At 42.4% G+C, this 19,661-nt stretch overlaps 1 protein-coding gene across 1 annotated transcript in view; it reads left to right on the top strand.

Annotated features, from left to right (window-relative positions):
- The first annotated feature begins 7,518 nt into the window (after window positions 1–7,518).
- LOC131901640 (zinc finger protein 431-like) overlaps window positions 7,519–19,661 on the top strand; it is a 29,665-nt gene continuing 17,522 nt past the window's right edge. The window contains exon 1 of the mRNA XM_059252751.1: window positions 7,519–7,625. Coding sequence (XP_059108734.1) covers window positions 7,599–7,625 — 27 coding nt within the window. The 5' untranslated portion in view covers window positions 7,519–7,598. The remainder of the gene's footprint in view (window positions 7,626–19,661) is intronic.

Genomic DNA, 19,661 nt, shown 5'->3' with positions numbered 1-19,661 from the left:
TAGGCCAAGCTCCCATAGACTAGGCCCCAGGCTGTTAATCCCTCTCCCAAGAATGTTCTTCCTCCCTGTCTGAGGGCCTAAATGAAAGCCTTGCTTGACCAGGCCAGTCTTTAACACACCAGGGTTTTACTTTTCCAATAGTTGTCACCTGGTGTCATACTGCTCATCTCTCAGAGCTATGCTTTTCTCGAGAAAAGTGGAACTTGAAGGCCCACCAGGCCTAAGGGAGGTTGTGACCCTGTAATGCCGCCTTGAGCAGCTTGTTAGAGGCCTGTTCTTTGATACAGTGGCTGGTTGGATCTAGTGGCTGGTTGTCAGTCAGGGGTGTCTCCTTTGTGACTGTTTGGAGCCAAATGTCTGGACAATCCTGGTGAAAAAATATGTATCATAGCATTCTATCTCTACCAGGCCTTGTTAGTATAGACTTATCTAAGTTTTAGAGGCAATCCTCCCTTAGCTAAATTCTACTTTTTCAGACTTACAACCTACTAAGCAATCACCAATTGAAAAGATAAAAGCTGGGGTGGGGAGGTCTTGCACAAGCTATGTCTCATGCCAAGTAAGTCTCCACTTGATTTCAGACTGTTGCACTCCAGGGCAATGATCTTGTTGTCCTATATTACACCTCCAAAATTCTTAAATTAAATGTCTACCACCTCAGAGTTTTAAAGTTCTCCATTTGAGTCATGTAGAGTCATGTAGTGATGTGTCTATTGCAGTTACAGGAAAAGGATTTGCTTAATATCACCAATTCTACTCTTCTACATCACAGCTAAGTAGAGGAGTGCTACCCAACACAAGAGATGCCTTTTACTACCTCCACAAAATTAACTGTAAATGATCTAACCGGTAAAGGTTAAAGTGCAAAGTCCTGAAGGTCTAGAAGATACTGGAGAAAGTAGGCCTCTCTAAGTTTGGAAACCTGCCTGCCATGGAGGCACCAAAAGCATGGTGTTGTTGGCTACTAACATGTTTCTACACACAGCTCCCTGTTCCCAATGTTCTGAAAAGAGGCAGCCCACAGAGCAAAGTTATTCCAAGGCCTGTGCCAGGGTTCAGGGAGTTGCAGGGACCCCATGGAAACTTACAGAACAGGCAATCTGGCTGCAGATTTCAACTCAGCCCTGGGGAGGACCCACCACACTGGCTCTTGAACCTTCCTATCTGCTCTTCCCCATCTGGGGACAGCAACCCCTTGCTTACCATGGCATAGGTTCCTCGCTTGTCCATGGCCCCTCACAGCTCCCAGCAGCAGCACTCACAGCACAGCACCTGAAGACACTGGCGCCAGCTCCTCTGCTAAGCCAAGCCCACAACCCTGGCTCCAGGAAAGGCCCCGCACCACTCTGACTGGTCGTTTGGCCTGGGGGCTCTGATTGGCTAGGGACACCTGAGTGACAAGATCACCTCCCTTAGGGTTACAGTGTGCTTAAAGACACAGCACAATGGTTTCTGACCTGGCCTTCCACCCCAGACCCAGACCTTTTCCAGGCTGCAGAGATATGCATTTCAATAGCACTTGCTCTGGCTCCAATTCCTGACCCTGCGGTCTTCCAGCACTCCATAGGCACTTAGCGTGACTAATTTGCACAGCCATTTGCTCAGTGTGGAGTGGAGTGATTCCCCCCATCCCACAGGTGAAGGGTGCCCAGAATATTCACAATTTTAAAGAGAGATTTAAGGACACAAAAGGAGATGTTTGTTCGGTGGCTTCACGCTGAGGTGAGGTGAACTGAAGGTCCTTTACCTGTTAGTCACAGGCACTTCAGAGAACAAGGAGAGATATGCAGGGACCAGATAAAAACACATGATGATAGATTTGTCTCCCACCAGAAGGCTGAATGGTGTCTCCATTGCTGTCCAAGTTTTCTTCCAGAATTCAGGGCAAAGTCTTGACAAATGAATAATAATAGAAAGAGTAGTCTTCAGGGTAAGTTGAATAGTTAGAGAATAATGGAGCTAGGAAGAATGTCTTTATGAGAACTATTGTTAGCCAGCACTTCTTCAGTGGGCAAGTGAAAAAAAAAAAAAAGGTTGCATTATTTCAGGTTGTCTTCATGAGCAGAACCGGTAAAACTCAATCTCTCCATGTGTGTAGAAAGTGGATTTATTAGACTGTCTCCCAAGCCGTGGTCCAGCCAGTCCAACAATGGCTGTCTACCAATGGAACGTTGAAGACTCCAGTAGTTGTTCAGCCCATGAGGCTGGATGTCTCGGCTGGTCTTCAGTATACACCAAAATTCCATAGTGTAGGCTCTAATGCCGATAAAGGAATGAACTTGGTAGCCAGGGATAGGGCAAGCAGGCAAAGAGAGAGAGCTTTATTCTTCAATACCCTTTATATATGTAGGTGGCTACCAGAAGGTGTGATTCAGATAAAGGTGGATCTTATTCTTGGTTTGAAGGATTTTTGCAGTTTTTGAAAGAGGGTTTTTCTGGGTAGCCTTGAAACTCATTCTGTAGACCAGCCTGGCCTCAAACTTAGAGAAGTTGACTGCTTCTGCAGTTGTACCCATTTCCCAAAACCCCCAAAGACCACCAAGGAGCCGGTTTCTGATACAAGCACATAAGGGTCCTTTTATTCATGTTTACCCTGGCCACTGCACAGCGGAGGGAAGGAAATGTGGTGGTGGCCCAGGTAGAGAGTTTTTACAGGGAAAAAACCACAAGCTGGGAATTGGCAATCTAGGACTGGGTAGGAGGGATATGGGGCAAGGTGATTTTTTGAAACTATTGGTCTAGATTTTGGGTGCCAAACCACATTTGAAATCAGTGGGTTAGACTTTTGGTGGGGAACCACAACCCACTGAACAGGATTACTGGATTGCTCATCAGGGTTATCTAGATATCTCCAAGGGCCATAAACTGCAGACAGGATGTCTGCAGAAGAATACTGCTGTGTATTCATTCAAGTTGTCATGGCAACATTCCTGAGCCTGTAAAGTTAAGTCTAGGCCTTCACAGTTAACTACCATGTAGGTTCTGGGAACGGAACCTGGATCCTCTGTAACAAAACCCAGTGCTCTTAACTGCTAAGCCATCTCTCTAGCCCCTCTTTTTTTTTTTTATTAAATTTTTTCTTAAAACATATTACATCAATTTCCCCTTTTTCTTCTCCCTCCATTTCTTTCCACATACTTCCCTTCCAACTTCCTCCTTGTTAAGTATGTATGAGTAAGTACACTGAAATATATGAGTACACCTGCTGAGTCCATTTTTGTTATTTGTATGTTTTTGGTTTAAGTCTGACCATGTTGGACTTAGGGAGCTCATCCCTGCCTGAGGGTAATTCTCTCACCTGAAGGAGAATTCACTTTTTAATCAGCACCAGGTGTCTGACCCTGACTAGGCTGCCTTGTACAGGAAACATAATCAAGAACAGAAAATTTGGATTGGAAAATACTTGAGTAGTTAAGAGTACCGAAGAATCTTCCAGAGCACTCAGCTTCCATTCTCAGTACATATGGAAGCTCACTACTATCTGTAACTCCAGTTCCAGGGGTTCTGACACCATCTTCTGGCCTTCCTAGTCATCAGGAATGAATGGGGTACAAAAACATGCACACAGGAAAAAAAAAAGCCATACACATAATGACTGAAATTAGATTTTTTTTTAAAGCCACACCAACAAAAACCATAAGAAGAGATGACTTGCACCATAAAACTTATTTTTCAAACTGTGTGGTGGTGAACTCTTTTAATACAGAACTCCAGACACAGAGGCAGGAAGATAACTGGAGTTTTAAAGCATGTGCTACATAGACAACATCAACACACACATACACCATCCACACAATGTTAAAAAAATTGAATAATAAAGAGCACAGGAGGTTTGGGACAACATCTCTTAAAGTCATTTCAGCTGCCAGCCCTTGTTCCCTGTGAAATCATTCTCAGTAATTAACATATTGGAGCATAGTAGCAGAGCCAGGCAATCTCCATGAATTCACACCTGCTTAGCCTACAGAGTGAGTATGAAAGTAAGACATGTCTAAATAACACACAGTAACACACACACACACAAACAGACACATATATTAGTATAATTTGCTTTGTTGTTTGAGACAGGATCTTTTTATAAAGCATTAACACAAGAAGTCCAAACAACATAGTTTACAAACAAACAAGTTAAAATGTTTCTAAAACAGAAAGAGTTCAAGAAAAGATTGTTACTGATTTCATACAATGATCAGATGAAGGAAAATAACCTATAGGCATGTAAACAGTGTAAAATTTCCCCCATTTCCAGTTCTATTCAAATATAAGTAAATATGAAGTAAAAATTGCTTGGAAACTCCCTCTTGTATAGAAAACTGTCATGCTTTGAGTAATGAGCCAACGCTACAGAATGAAATATTTACCAGAATTTGTTTTATAAGATTCAATGTATATACTGTTCATTAAACTATACATAAGGAGTTCCAGGTCAGCTGGAGCTTTCTAATGAGATCCTGTCTGAAACAACAAAGCAAAATTATATTCAAATAAATATATATATATATATATGTGTGTGTGTGTGTGTGTGTGTGTGTGTGTGTGTGTGTGTGTGTGTTATTGTATGTTATTTAGACATGTGTTAATCTCATACTCACTATGCAGGCTAAGCAGCTTGAATTCATGGAGATTGCCTGGAAATTAAGAGATATCCCAAACCTCCTGTGCTCTTTATTATTCAATTTTTTTAACATTGTGTGGATGGTGTATGTGTGTGTTGATGTTGTCTATGTAGCACATGCTTTAAAACTCCAGTTATCTTCCTGCCTCTGTGTCTGGAGTTCTGTATTAAAAGAGTTCACCACCACACACAGTTTGAAAAATAAGTTTTATGGTGCAAGTCATCTCTTCTTATGGTTTTTGTTGGTGTGGCTTTTTTAAAAAACAAATCTAGGCTGGGCGGTGGTGGCGCACACCTTTAATCCCAGCACTCGGGAGGCAGAGGCAGGCGGAAATCTGTGAGTTCGAGGCCAGCCTGGACTACCAAGTGAGTTCCAGGAAAGGCCCAAAACAGAGAAACCCTGTCTTGAAAAACAAAACAAAACAAAAAAACAAACAAACAAACAAACAAAAAAAACAAATCTAGGGCTGGAGACATGGCTCAGAGGTTAAGAGCACTGCTTGCTCTTCCAAAGGTCCTGAGTTCAATTCCCAGCAACCACATGGTGGCTCACAACCATCTGTAATGAGATCTGGTGCCCTCTTCTGGCCTGCAGGGATATGTGCACTGTATACATAATAAATAAATAAAAAAAAATTAAGAAAAAAAAACATTTAAAAAACAAATCTAATTTCAGTCATTATTTTATGTGTATGGCTTTTTTCCCTGTGTGCATGTCTTTGTACCCCATTCATTCCTGATGACTAGGGAGGCCAGAAGATGATGTCAGGACCCCTGGAACTGGAGTTACAGATAGTAGTGAGCTTCCATATGTACTGAGAATGGAAGCTGAGTGCTCTGGAAGATTCTTCGGTACTCTTAACTACTCAAGTATTTTCCAATCCAAATTTTCTGTTCTTGATTATGTTTCCTGTACAAGGCAGCCTAGTCAGGGTCAGACACCTGGTGCTCCACCCCTTGCCCCTGGGGCAGAGACAGTTGGGGCCCTTGGAAAAGGTTCCAGGCCCTCTCAAGGCTCTCCTTTATTTTCTATCTGTTTCTCTCCACAATATAAATCCTTCTATCTAATATTTCCTGCTGCCCACACTCAAGAAAACTCTGGGGAACTGTGGGGTTGGAGGGTAAATGCCCCACAGACATGTAACATAGGCTCCAAAGCAATCTACTTTCATAGTGTCATTTACAAAATTTTCAGCTAGGATCTTGTGGTACAAGATGAACATACCAGAGGCATTTCTTTCCATTATTTTTATAAATTTTATGTACCTCCATGACTTTTAGCTAAGAATGTCCCTAAATGTCCTGGTTTTCCATTGTGATCGTGTTTAGAAGTAGATTTGATAACTGAGCATGCTTAGGAATAGGCAGAACTCTCCATGAACGTGTCCAGATTCCCTAAGTAAGTCCCCATGCTTCCTTTGTTTAGGAAAAGCACTGCTTTGGAAATGACTCCCATGCTCTCCTTCCCTCCTGCAGGTAAGAAATCTTTCTCAGTTCTCTGTCTAGATGTTGTAATGGCTATTCAGTCAAACTGATTACCTCTGGAATGACTAAAACTCAAAGTCTTGGTACACCTATCAGGGAATTTTCTTAAAGGTTTTGAACTTAAAGACCCATCTTCAATCTGGATCATTTGAGGTGATGAAATCCACCTTCAGCATCTTGGTGGCGGTGCTCAGCTTTAACCCCAGCACTCAGAAGGAGACAGAGGCAGTCAACTTTTCTAAGTTTGAAGTCAGCCTGGTCTACAGAATCTGTTTCAGGGCTACACAGATTATCCCTGTCTCAAAAACAGCAAAAATCCTTCAAACCAAGAATAAGATCCACCTTTATCTGAATCACACCTTCTGGTAGCCACCTACATATATAAAGGGTATTGAAGAATAAAGCTCTCTCTCTTTGCCTGCTTGCCCTATCCCTGGCTACCAAGTTCATTCCTTTATCGGCATTAGAGCCTACACTATGGAATTTTGGTGTATACTGAAGACCAGCCGAGACATCCAGCCTCATGGGCTGAACAACTACTGGAGTCTTCAACGTTCCATTGGTAGACAGCCATTGTTGGACTGGCTGGACCACGGCTTGGGAGACAGTCTAATAAATCCACTTTCTACACACATGGAGAGATTGAGTTTTACCGGTTCTGCTCATGAAGACAACCTGAAATAATGCAACCTTATTTTTTTTCACTTGCCCACTGAAGAAGTGCTGGCTAACAATAGTTCTCATAAAGACATTCTTCCTAGCTCCATTATTCTCTAACTATTCAACTTACCCTGAAGACTACTCTTTTTATTATTATTCATTTGTCAAGACTTTGCCCTGAATTCTGGAAGAAAACTTGGACAGCAATGGAGACACCATTCAGCCTTCTGGTGGGAGACAAATCTATCATCATGTGTTTTTATCTGGTCCCTGCATATCTCTCCTTGTTCTCTGAAGTGCCTGTGACTAACAGGTAAAGGACCTTCAGTTCACCTCACCTCAGCGTGAAGCCACCGAACAAACATCTCCTTTTGTGTCCTTAAATCTCTCTTTAAAATTGTGAATATTCTGGGCACCCTTCACCTGTGGGATGGGGAATCACTCCACTCCACATTGAGCAAATGGCTGTGCAAATTAGTCACGTTGTGTCCGGGAGGAAGAAGGGGAAGTGCCTATGGAGTGCAGGAAGACCGCAGCTGTAGGAGCCAGAGCAAGTGCTATTGAAATGCATATCTCTGCAGCCTGGAAAAGGTCTGGGTCTGGAGTGGAAGGCCAGGTCAGAAACCATTGTGCTGTGTCTTTAAGCACACTGTAACCCTAATTAGGTGCTCTTGTCACTCAGGCCTCACTAGCCAATCAGGTTCTCCAAGCCAAACTGCCAGTCAGAGTGGTGCAGGGCCCTTCCGGGAGTCGGAGGGCTTGGCTTTGCCGAGGAGCTGATGCCAGTGCCTTTGTGTGCTGTGCTGTGAGTGCTGCTGCGGGAAATTGTGAGAGTGCAATGGGCGAACTGGGAAGCCACGACATGGTGAGTGAGGAGCTGCTGTCCCCAGATGAGGATGAGCAGATGGGGAGGTGCAGGAGGCAGTTTGGCCGGTCCTCCTTGGGGCTGTGTAGGAATCTGCAGCCAGATTCCCTGTCCTTTGCATTCCCACATGGTTCCTGCAACTCCCTGGATGCACAGGCCTCAGAATAACTTTGATCTGTGAGCTGCGTCTTTTCAGAGCATTGGGAGCAGGGAGCTGTGTGTAGAAACGTATTTGTAGTCAATAACACCATGCTTTTGGTGCATCCATGGCAGGCAGGGTGCCAAACTTAGAGAGGCCTACTTTCTCCAGTATCTTCTAGACGTTCAGCACTTTGCATTTAACCTTTACCTGTAAGATCATTTACAGTTAATTTTGTGGAGGTTGTGAAAGGCATGGCTTGTGTTGGGTAGCACTCCTCTACTTAGCTGTGATGTAGAAGAGTAGAATGGGTGATATAAATGTTTTACAAATCTTGGTAGATAGTTTCACAATGTAGAATGTAGCTAAGGGAGCAGTGCCTCTACAAAACCCCAAAGATGAGTCTGTGCTAACCAGGCCTGGTAGCGATAAGGATGTTAGGCTACATATTTTTTTGACCAGGATTGTCCAGACATTGGGCTCCAAACAGTCACAAAGGAGACACCCCTGACTGACAACCAGCCACTAGATCCAACCAGCCACTGTATCAAAGAACAGGCCTCTAACAAGCTGCTCAAGGCGGCATTACAGGGTCACAACCTCCCTTAAGGCCTGGTGGGCCTTCAAGTTCCACTTTTCTCGAGAAAAGCTTAGTTCTGAGAGATGAGCAGTATGACACCAGGTGACAACTATTGGAAAAGTAAAACCCTGGTGTGTTAAAGACTGGCCTGGTCAAGCAAGGCTTTCATTTAGGCCCTCAGACAGGGAGGAAGAACATTCTTGGGAGAGGGATTAACAGCCTGGGGCCTAGTCCATGGGAGCTTGGCCTAAGGCCTTGATATATTGAGAACAAAACAGAGCTTCTTCTCTAAAACCAGGAATATAGAGCTGGTAGTGGTCTGGGGCCAGGGCCTTTGAGGAGGGGTTCCTTCAGATCCTGAGAACCCAACTCTTCCCACCACATGGAGCTGTGGTTGTCAGTCCCAGGGCCACTGTAGGCTGAGTCAGTAATGTCCTTAAGATACTGTGTCCCCTTGTGCAGTATTATATGATTAGACTCCTCCTGAATTTGTCCCCTTGTATGACAGTTTCTGCTGACTTCATAGAAGTTCCTTCCATTTCCCCCTGGAAGTATATACATGATGCTATTGTTCTTAAGTAGCTTACTTGGCATGAGACATAGCTTGTGCAAGACCTCCCCACCCCAGCTCTTATCTTTTCTACCTTCTACTTTTCCTGTTTTTCTCATTCCCTGGCACTTTCACCTCAGGACCCTGTCACTGAAGAATGACCTGCTGTATCAGGTCACTGGTGTACTTCAGAAGTAATTCTGATAATATCTTTGCTGTGTAAGTCTCCCATCTGCGTAAGTGTTCAGACTTGCAGTCTCCTGTCCCTATATAAGTTGTTCAAAGTGTAGCCTGGGGCATGATCCTAAAAGAACCTTAAGGATGACAGCATAAGTGGAATGCAGAGTCTGTCCAGGCTGGCTCCTCTGTGAGCAGACAGAGATAGAAGTATGCTATCATTAAAGAAACTTTTCTTTATTAATCTCCTATATGTGTGGAGTGATTTCTCCCTGGGAAGACAAAGTATTTCCAGAGCAGCTTCTTTTCCAGCCTTTAGCAAAATGTTTCTGAGACAAGCTCCCTTCTATTGACCCAGGTAGACTTGATTTCAGACTGTTGCACTCCAGGACAGTGACCTTGTTGTCCTATATTACACCTCCAAAATTCTTAAATTAAATGACTACCACCTCAAAGTTTTAAAATTATCCATTTGAGTCATGTAGTCAACTGTCCATTTCAGTTATAGGAAAAGAATTTCCATGTGGAGCGTGGCTTCTGCATTCAGACCAGATTAGGAGAAATAGTTTATTGTGTACACTGCAGGAGGAAACAGGGTAGGCAATCAGCTGCTGGAGTCATCATTATGAAAAAGGTCCTGATTGTGGCAGGAGGAGTTAATTTGCAATTTTCCAGAATGTATTGTTTCATGTCATGTGAATAAAGACAGACCAGATTGGTGGGTGTGCAATTTGAGATAGTTACCTTGAGGTAACTATCAATAATTTTCGTTAGGAGACTCTCCTGTGCAGATACATCCAGTCCTGATTCACATAGTTTAAGTCAACTGAGAGCTTTGAGAAACAGGCCACTGTATGTAACTGTGTTTGTCAGGTTACAGATGTCAGCAGCTAACATGTACTTACAGGGAAGATCAATCAGTCTCTTATTAATGGTCTTCCCTCTATTAAGAAAGGGCCTACTCTTTTTCAAAGTCCATAGAGCTATGTCATTTAATCTTGAAAATATATTATTTTTATCATTTTTAAATGCCATTTATTGGTATTTTTTTTAACATTTTCTTTATGTGCATTATTGATCTTATCTCTATTTCTGTTCTGCAATGTTTTTTGATCATTAAGAATGTCATTCCTTTTTTCCCAAGTGCTACTGATTTATTTATTTCTGTTTAGAGCAATATGTCCTGTAGCCCAGGCTTGCCTGGAGCTATGAAGTTAAGAATTACTTTGAATACCTAATCCTGCCTCTGCTGCCCCGTGCTGGGAAGGCAGTCCTGCAACTTCTTCCAGGCTGGGCCTTGACTGGTCAGTGAGAAGGATAAGAGACCAGGGAATGAGTGTCCTCCAATGTCTCTGACTTACTGGGGAGTTACAAATGAAGAAGGACCTGTGCAAGAGTTGAGTTCCCTGACCAACTCTGAGGCTGATGTAGTCACAGCACAGAGAAGGAATGCAGGAAGGAGGGTGAGAGCTTTCCTGCTTTGGCAGTAGTTGATTTTAGCAATATGGAGTCAGGTAATCAATTTTAGACATCAATAAATGTCCTGACTGGCCATTTCTTGACATCCACAGACCATAGCAATTAAGAATCTGGGCACAGGAGTGACCTTATCATGTAACTAAATTCCTGCAGTTATACTAGTTCAACCAAAATAGAGGATCTTTGTAAAATGTTGTGGCCCTGCCTAACAGGACTGTTATTTTCCTGGTGTAAGATGTACAGGCTAAAGGGAAAGATGTGAGTCATCCTTGGAGTGCTCTCATATACATTCCTAGCCTCTGGAGCATATGGCCCAGAAGAGTGTTTGAACTTTTCAGAATAACTATTTAAGAGAAAAACTACATCACACCCAGAGTCTCCTTGTTGCCTCCACGCCCTACATTGACACTTCATTTGTTTTCTTATTTATGGCCTCTTTTTTGCTTTATCAATGGTCACTGTTTGAATGTGACCTGTTTGGCTGCAGGACTTCCCAACTAAGCAGCAAAGGATTGGCTGCACTGGACATTGAGTGTGTAATGGAATGTGCACATAAAGGACCCTGTGCCTTGGAGGAGGAACAGAAAGTGCTCTGGGAGAGTGGAGGAATGTCTACTAAAATACAAACTTTCCAGTCTAGGGCTCTGTTTCCTGGGCTGGAAGTGTAGCGCTGGGAACACTTGTGCTGCCTGAGTCATTTGATCTCTGCTCATCCGTTCTGAGACCCAGCTGGGTGGCCATAGCTAATGAAGGACTCTGATAAGGCTTCGCAATAGCAGTACTAGTTTGCAGGTTCTTTCCAGGATTCTTCTCTGCTTCTGCTGTAGGGAGTTGTAAGGAAGATCACAAGCAATGTCATGGTGAGTATGGGGTATTCAGAGCAGGTCTGCTGTGCTGTCATTTCTGCTGGGACTTGAATGGACCATGAGTCAGTCTGTGGTTCTGTTGGTCCTTGTGATGACCTGAGCATTGGTCCTTTTCCTCTGAGCCTCCCTGTGTGGGATTTCCTGGGGATGGAGTGGCTGTTTAACTTTGGCATTGGAGGATGTGATGCTTGTGATATCACTATCCAGTGTGCACACACAAGCATTGCTTGTGTTGTTTGGTAGGAAAAGAAATTGGAAAAAGTGAAGGTCTGGTTCCTAGAAGTTCTGAATATTGCATTCCACATTCAGATTTGTCTCCTAAATGTTACAAATAGTTTAGGAAGTGGTTGAAAGAGGTGATGTGAATCATCCTTCAGCAATACATGATTAGAATACTTTTAATGTTCTGCTACCACCAGCCACCATGGTGTGATTCAGTGAAGTTCAGTTCCAGGGGACAAAGGGAGTTTCTGATCTGCAGAGATTTCTGTGTCCATGGTGTTGGGCAGGTGGATAGGGCAGATTCTACATCTTGTGCCATGATCCATGTGTCAGGAAGCAGATTTTAAATTATTTTTCTGTGTTGTTTTGGGATTGGGCATCAGTGGGGCTGTGTTTACCTGAAACCACAAGAAGCCATAGCAGGAGATTACCTCCATTTACAGAAAGCATTAGAGCATGGGGCTTCTGTCTTTGGAAGAAATACCGGTAGCTGGAGGTCAGAAACACAACAACTGAGGGTTACTTTGAGTTAATATTGTGGAAGTTGTGAAGTCTGTGTTTATTTAATTCTATACACTTAGACTCATAGGGAGATGGGTAACATTTGTCAAGATTACACGTTTCCTGGATGAGTTTCCTTTGTTTTTTTGATTAAAAGTTGTCAATTTTCCTGCCTTTGTTCTTGGCTTTTTCTCTCCATCCCCTCTGTTCTTTGACAAACATTGTACACATTCTTGATTTGTGTAGCTTTGTGGTAAGTATAGAAGTCCTATTGTTGTCTATCTGTGTACTATTTTTTCATAATCCCATTGGGCATTCTGAGTGTTTCTACTGTGAGTGTAGCTTTGTAATCAGCTTTTCTGTTATAAATTGTTTGGCATTGTCATTGGAGCGTATTCACTTTATGGTGCAAATATACCGTGCACAGCATCCTATATTGATGCATCGTGTTCCCAAGGATCATTTATTTACTTCTTTATTTATTTAGGTTTTGATATTCTTCTTGTTAATCTGTGATGGACTTTTAGTTTATGGGATAAAGAGTACTATGTGTCTGGGCAGGTGGCTTGGCACATATTCTTCTTGGGGTGACCTGAGTTCAGATACCAACACTCAAGTTGGGAGGCTCATAAACTATCTACTATTCAAGATCCAGTTGATCTGACACCCTCTCTTTTTATATGACACTTATATACATATAGAAGACATCCTCTCTCTTGCACAAACATACACACAAAATAGTAATAAACTTGTTTTCACAAGTGCTCATGACTTATAAAGCAATTAAAGCAAAACAAGTTGCTTTAGGCGCATACTGATTCTTTAAAAAATTGGTTATCTTGCATTTTATATTAAAAAGTTTTGATTTCCTCATTCTGGTGCAGACTTACAGGCAATCACATACCACAGAAATCAAAATGATGTGCAAGTGATCCAAACAGGCATCTTTTTCTTTATCATAAGAGAATGAGATCCTTTTAGTAGTCAGAACTATTTTCTATAAAATTAAAACATCAGAATGCTTCAAGCGAATCTCTCCAATTTTGGTGGAACACCTTCCCTGCCCAACCAATTTTCTATGATTGGCAAAGGAGAGAACTGAGTGCATAGGAAGAATGGTGGCTAGTGATTTCTTGGAGTTTGATTTTGATTAGAATCTTGTAGTTCTTATTTAAGGGACCATAATATATATTTGTAGGTCTTTCTTTGTATCTTGTTTTCTTAGTAGTGCCATCTATGGTGTTGATTTTATTCATTGTAATCAAATTGTATTGTTTATTTTCTGGAAAATGATAGACCTTCACCAATTTTGTATTTATGAAATTTCTTGTTATGAGTTCCTTGAGTTTTTGTTGGTTTGGGAACTTTCTGTGGAGAGACAGTTTTCATTTTCTCTTCTTGATCTCAGAGACTTGCCTTTTCCCATTTCCTGGCATATCTATGTTTTTTAGTTGTTGCTATCTTTTGTGTTTTGGTTTTTGCTGCTTAAGTGATTGATATGATTAATACATGGGCTTTAGATCTTTAAAACTGTCTTGTATATTATTGCCTCCTTTTCCTAATTAGTCTTAGCCCTCAACATGACATAGCCTAGGGTCATCTGAGGGAGCATCAATTGAGAGCATGCCAAATCAGAATATCAGGTTTCAGTATCTGAGATCATAATCAGTGTTGATTATGATTGGTGTGGGAAGACTCTTGCCCTGAGTTGGCAGTGACTCTAAGCAAGTGGGCCTGGGCTGGATAAGATAACTAGCTGAGCCGGGCGGCGGTGGCTCATGCCTTTAATCCCAGCACTCAGGAGACAGAGGCAGGCGGATCTCTGTGAGTTGGAGGCCAGCCTGGGCTACAAGAGTGAGTTCCAGGACAGGCTCCAAAGCTACACAGAGAAACCCTGTCTTGAAAAACAAACAAACATACAAACAAAAAAGATAGCTAGCTGAACATGAGAAAGTGACTAAGTAAGAGAGAAAGCCAGGAAACAATGTTTCCCCATGTTTTGCCTTCAGTTCTTAGCTTGAGTTTCTATCCTTAGCTTGCACAAGGAAGGACTGACCTAGGTGTATCAACCAAATAAACCTGTTCATTACCTGGGTGAGTTTTGGTTAGAGAATTTAATGACAACAGCAGAGAAGAAAGTTGGAACAAAAAATGGTACCTCAAATATGATTTTGTTGCTACAAAGGACCTGGGAATGCTGACTTTGGAGGAATATTGAAAATATTAGGACTTTAGATGGCAAAAGCCATAGGAAGCTGTGCACAGAACTTAATCAGCGGTTCTGGTAGGACCTGGAGGATTGGAATGTTGAGATAATGGCAGACAGTGGAGCTCAAGGTCATAGGATTTTAGTGAGCAACACAGGGAACCATAGAGTTGGCCTGGCCTACCTGCCTTGAAAGACATGTGTCATAGGTTTTTCAGGTGAGAGTCCATGGCTCCTGGGGCACAATGCACCTTCCAGTTCCTGAGAGACTGATGCACCCACCCAGGCAGTGAAGCATTCAGGCTGCTTTGTGTTTCTCTGTATGATCCATTAGTAGTCAAGGAAGCATAGAAGCTTAATAGGACAATTGGTCTTAAACATTAATCCTGGGTACCCTATACAACTTGCAAACGTCCTGTGTCATGGCAACTACAATTGTAATTATCCTGGAAAATTGCCATTATCTTCTGTTTCTGATAAAGGCATAAAAAAATCTTATTGCTGTCAGTAAAATAGTTACAGCCTCATTTTGCTGTGGTCTCACTAACCAAAGCCTGGTTTTATGCCCGGATCATGGGGACCTCCCAAAAACCACCACAGAGACTGAATTCCATATGTAAAAGCAAAGAGCCTTTAATTTCAAGCTTGGAGCTTAGACTCTGTCCCAAAGCGGGGGTGAGAGCAGAGAGCCCCAAGCATGGGCAGGGTGGGGTTTTTTATCATAGCAGAGGTTGGGGTGAGAGGATTTCCAAGGTTCAGGACCCTGATTGGCTGACATTGTCTAGGGTGCTGGGAATGTTTGGACTATCGGGAATTTCCCCTTAGATGTAGGCCCTCCCTGGGCGGGGTCAGCTCATGGCTTCTCCTGGATCTGGTTGTTGCCTGCCAGTAAGCCTGTCACAGAAGCTGTGTCTGGGTCTCCAAGCCTGTCATGGCAGCTGTGTGGTCAAACTGTTTTTGCCCCACTCCTCCCCCAATTTGTATGATATTTTGGCTCCAAATTTTTCTTATTCTCCAGGTGTCCCGAGAAAGTGAATAAGTAACAGGCTGATTTCTTAGACAAAATATTGCTTGTGTTTGATGGTTATTATTGATGACTCATTCAGATCTACAGTGAAGAACAAGTGGACTTAGAAAGAAATGAAAAATCTGTTTTGTAGAGAAAAACAGCAGTAGGTAGGTTCATATGACAGTCAAGAGGTAGAAAAGAGTCAGGAATTGTCAAGGAGTTTAATACCATTAAAGAGAAGGAGACCCAGGACTGTGCCCCAAGGCTAAGACTCTATCCAGCTGAGCCTTTAATTTATGGAAGGAGTAAACAAAGTGATTCCTAGTCCCAGGAAGCAACTTCATACAGAATCTGCCGCCGCAACTGTGGTCCACGTTTGGCAGGGTCCATCAAAACTTGGCGGGATCACACATGTTGTACTGATTCTGGAAGCAAGAAAGATGCAACATTTAAAGGTCATGGATTCCTCTTCTGTGGTCAGTTCATCACTATTGTACCCATCTATGTTTGACAGACTCAGAGCCTCAGTGAGGAGAGTGTGAGAGTTCATTTCCTAAAGTGGTAAAGATGAAGGTGGGTTGAATTTGAGACCACAGGATGTTGATATACCCAAGCTCTGAGACATCTACCATGGAAAGCTGCATAAGGGATTGGAAGTAGCAAGAGAGAGAGAGAGAGAGAGAGAGAGAGAGAGAGAGAGATGGGAATTTGCAGGCCTAGAGCCATTTATGCCCATGGAAAATGAAGCCCCATTTGTCTGAGACAGAGTCACAGGATTTGGCATTTGCCCTGTTAAGTTTTAGTCTTTCCTGGGTCCAATCTTCCCTCACTTGTCCACATTCCTCTTTGATTTATTTTTCATTTAATCTTCTCTCATCCCAACTGCAGTGTCTCCTCACTCCACTCCTCTCAGCCCTCCACCTCTCTCCCACCCACCCCCTACTTCTTCCATTTCCCTTTAGAAAACAGGAGGTCTCTCAGATGTCAACTAGACATGATATCTTAGTTAGGGTTTCTGTTGTTGTGATGAGACACCATGACCAAAAAGCAAGATGGGGAGGAAAGGGTTTATTTGGATTCCACTTCCAGATTGATGTTGACTATTAAAGGAAGTCAGGGAAGCAACAGGGCAGGATCCCGGAAGCAGGAGCAGATGCCAGTGCCATGGAGGAGTGCTGCTTATTGACTTGCTTCAGATGACCTGCCCAGCTTCCCTTCTTACAGAACCCAGGACTACTAGCACAGGGATAGCACCACTCTCGGTGGGCTGGACCCTCCTCCATTGATCAGTAATTGAGAAAATGCCTCACTAATAGATTTTATGGAGGCATTTCATCAAGTGAGGCTTCCTCCTCTCTGATGTCTCTAGCTTGGTGTCAAGTAGACACACAAAACTAGCCTGTATACGTGCTATAACAAGTTACAATAAGACTAGGCACAAACCATCATATCAAGGCTGAATAAGGCAACCCAATGTAAGGACAAGGGTACCAAGAGCAGATAAATGAGGCAGACACCCCCCTACACACACTCCTACTTTTAGGAGTTCTAAAAAAACACCAAGGTATGTACTCACAACATATATGCAAAGGACCAAGCACAGACCCCTACAGGATCCATGATTGCTGCTTCAGTCTGTGTGAGTACCTAGGACACCTGGTTATTTGATTCTGTGGGCTGTGTTCTCCCTACATCCCTCTGGATGCCACAATTCTTCCTCTCTCTTATCTGCAGGGTTTCCTGGTGTTTGGCTGTGGGTCTCTGCATCTGCTCCTATCAGTTTCTGGATTAAGCTTGTCTGAACACAATTGGGCTAGCTACCATTCTATGAGTATAGCAGAATATCATTAGGAATCCTTTCATTGACTTTTTTTTCAGTCTTGTTTGGTTCTATTCTAGATCTCTGGACTATTGAGCTTCAGGTTCTTGGATATCCAATCAGTGTTTGGCTTGGGCTCTTTCACATGGAATGGGCCCAAAGTTAGACCAGTCATTGGTTGTCCACTCCTACAAGTTTTGAGTCACCAATAATGCAGCATCTTGCAAGTAGGACTAATTGTAGGTTGAAGGTTTCATGGCTGGGTTGGTGTCCTAGTCCCAATACTGAAAGCCTTGCCTGGTTAGAGAAAGCTGTTCAGGCTCCTCATCCCCCATTCCTAGGAGTCCTCTATAGAGTCATTTTCATAGCATCCAAGTTGTATCCAAAGAGCCTAGGTGTACTGCCTCTTTTAGAGTTAGGAAGGAAAGTGGTTCCACCAATGAGAGCTATATAACTGAGGCTGCAGAGACTGAGGGCATTTGATCACATCCATTGAGCCATTCACCCTTTTGCGGGGGTTGATATGGAAGATTTAAAAACAAAAACTCAACATGTGTGGACTAATGGCAACTAAACTTGGCTGCTTGTCAGGATTCCAAGAAGAGCTCACTGCAGCTTACTCAACGCCATCTGAGTTACTCTGAGGCATAGCAGTTAGGAGATGGAGCCTAGAAAATGGGATTTTAAGTAAAACTCGTTTAATGTAGGTATTTGTAGTCTGCAGGTCTAGAGAGTTTCACAGAAGGAGGAACTCTCAGCTTGGCATCATGTGGAATCTTCACACTAGAGGGATTATTTGCTCCTATAGGTATTCTGTATTTTTTAAATTTTAAGGACTTCCCTATCACTTTCCTATACCAATGTATGGTGTTATAATTTGTATGCATCTTAAATTGCTAACTTTGTCCTGTGGCGAAGGTATCTAGCTAATGTTCAGCACTTAAGAAGTTTCAAGCTGGTGTTAGCAACTGCATAGACAAGTGGATATAGTGAATTTGGGTAACTGTAGCCACTGTTGCTTTAGATAAAATTATTTTAAGCACTAAAATCTCCCCAATTAATGAAGTTGACCTAGGATGGTTCAATAGTAAACTCGAGTTAGTTCTTGTATATTTGAAAAACAATCACACAAGACAGTATATTTACACTGACTTTAGGTGCCAGCAATTATTTTATAAAGTTTATTTACATGTATTTGTGAGAACTTGAGATGACTCACCAGGTCAAAGCATGTTGTTGTACAAGCACAATAAGCTTGTTCCTGGGAACCCATGGTAGGAAGAGCCAAGTCCTGTAAGTTTTCCATTGGCCAGTACACATGACGTATAGCATATACCTGCACTCACACATCAAACAGACACACACACACACACACACACACACACACACACCTCTCTCTCACATACACATATGTGCAAATACACAACATACACACAAATGCACACATTTCACACACATAAACACACACACCACACACACAAATACACTCAAACACACACAAACACCAACATGCACACAAACACAAAATGCAAACATAAAGACACACATCATACAAACACATACACATAATACATACCCAGACACACACGCCACACACACAAATACACACACAAACACATACATCCACAAAGGAATGTTCAAAAACAGTATTAGTATTTAAAGAACACTTAGGATATATGTGGTGAATAAATTTACACAGGACTGAATTTTTTGTTCAATTTGTTATTCTTTATTTGTATGACATAACGTCATGTTCTGAAAAGTTCTGACCTCATAGAACTAGTCTGTTCTGGTAGCCATAAGAGAAATATTTGCAAAGTGTGATACTTGAAATACTTTGGCTACTATGAGGAGAGGATGCATAAAATATTTTTGCATTTATTAATGGTTTAGAAGAATCATTTTGAATCTTCATCAACATAAAAGGCTGTGCCTGTTGGAGACACTCAAATTTTAAAGACCCTTGAGGGTTAAGTAATAAAGAACTTTAAAATTTTGATGTAATGATATAAGACTTTGTTTTGGTTTTTTTGACACATTCTTTCTATGTAGCCCTGGCTGTCCTGGAACTTGCTGTGTAGACCAGGCTGGCTTTGAACTCACAGGCATCCTCCTGCCTCTGATTCCCAAGTGCTGGGAATGAAGGTTTACACTAGCATGCCTGACCTTGGATTTGGGTTCTTTGAAACAGTTTCAATATGTATCCTTGGTGGGCCTGGAGTTGCTGAGCAGAGCAGGTTGTCTACAAGCTCAGAGATCTGCTTGTCTCTGACTCTGGAGCCCTGGGAATAAAGTATGTGCCACCACATATGGCTAAAATCTTTCTTATATGACCACTAAATACCAGTGTTGGTTTTGCTTTGCAAAAGTAGAATAACATATGTGGCCAAAAATTTCAGGCCAGACTTAACTTGTTTTGCAAAGTGGTCTTTAGTAGTCCAGGGTGGCCTTGAATTCTAAATTCACCTGAGGATGGCCTTGTCTTGAT

Source organism: Peromyscus eremicus, unplaced genomic scaffold (assembly GCF_949786415.1).
Source record: "Peromyscus eremicus unplaced genomic scaffold, PerEre_H2_v1 PerEre#2#unplaced_178, whole genome shotgun sequence".
Classification (NCBI taxonomy): Eukaryota; Metazoa; Chordata; class Mammalia; order Rodentia; family Cricetidae; genus Peromyscus; species Peromyscus eremicus.
This window is presented reverse-complemented; position numbering and strand designations above follow the sequence as displayed.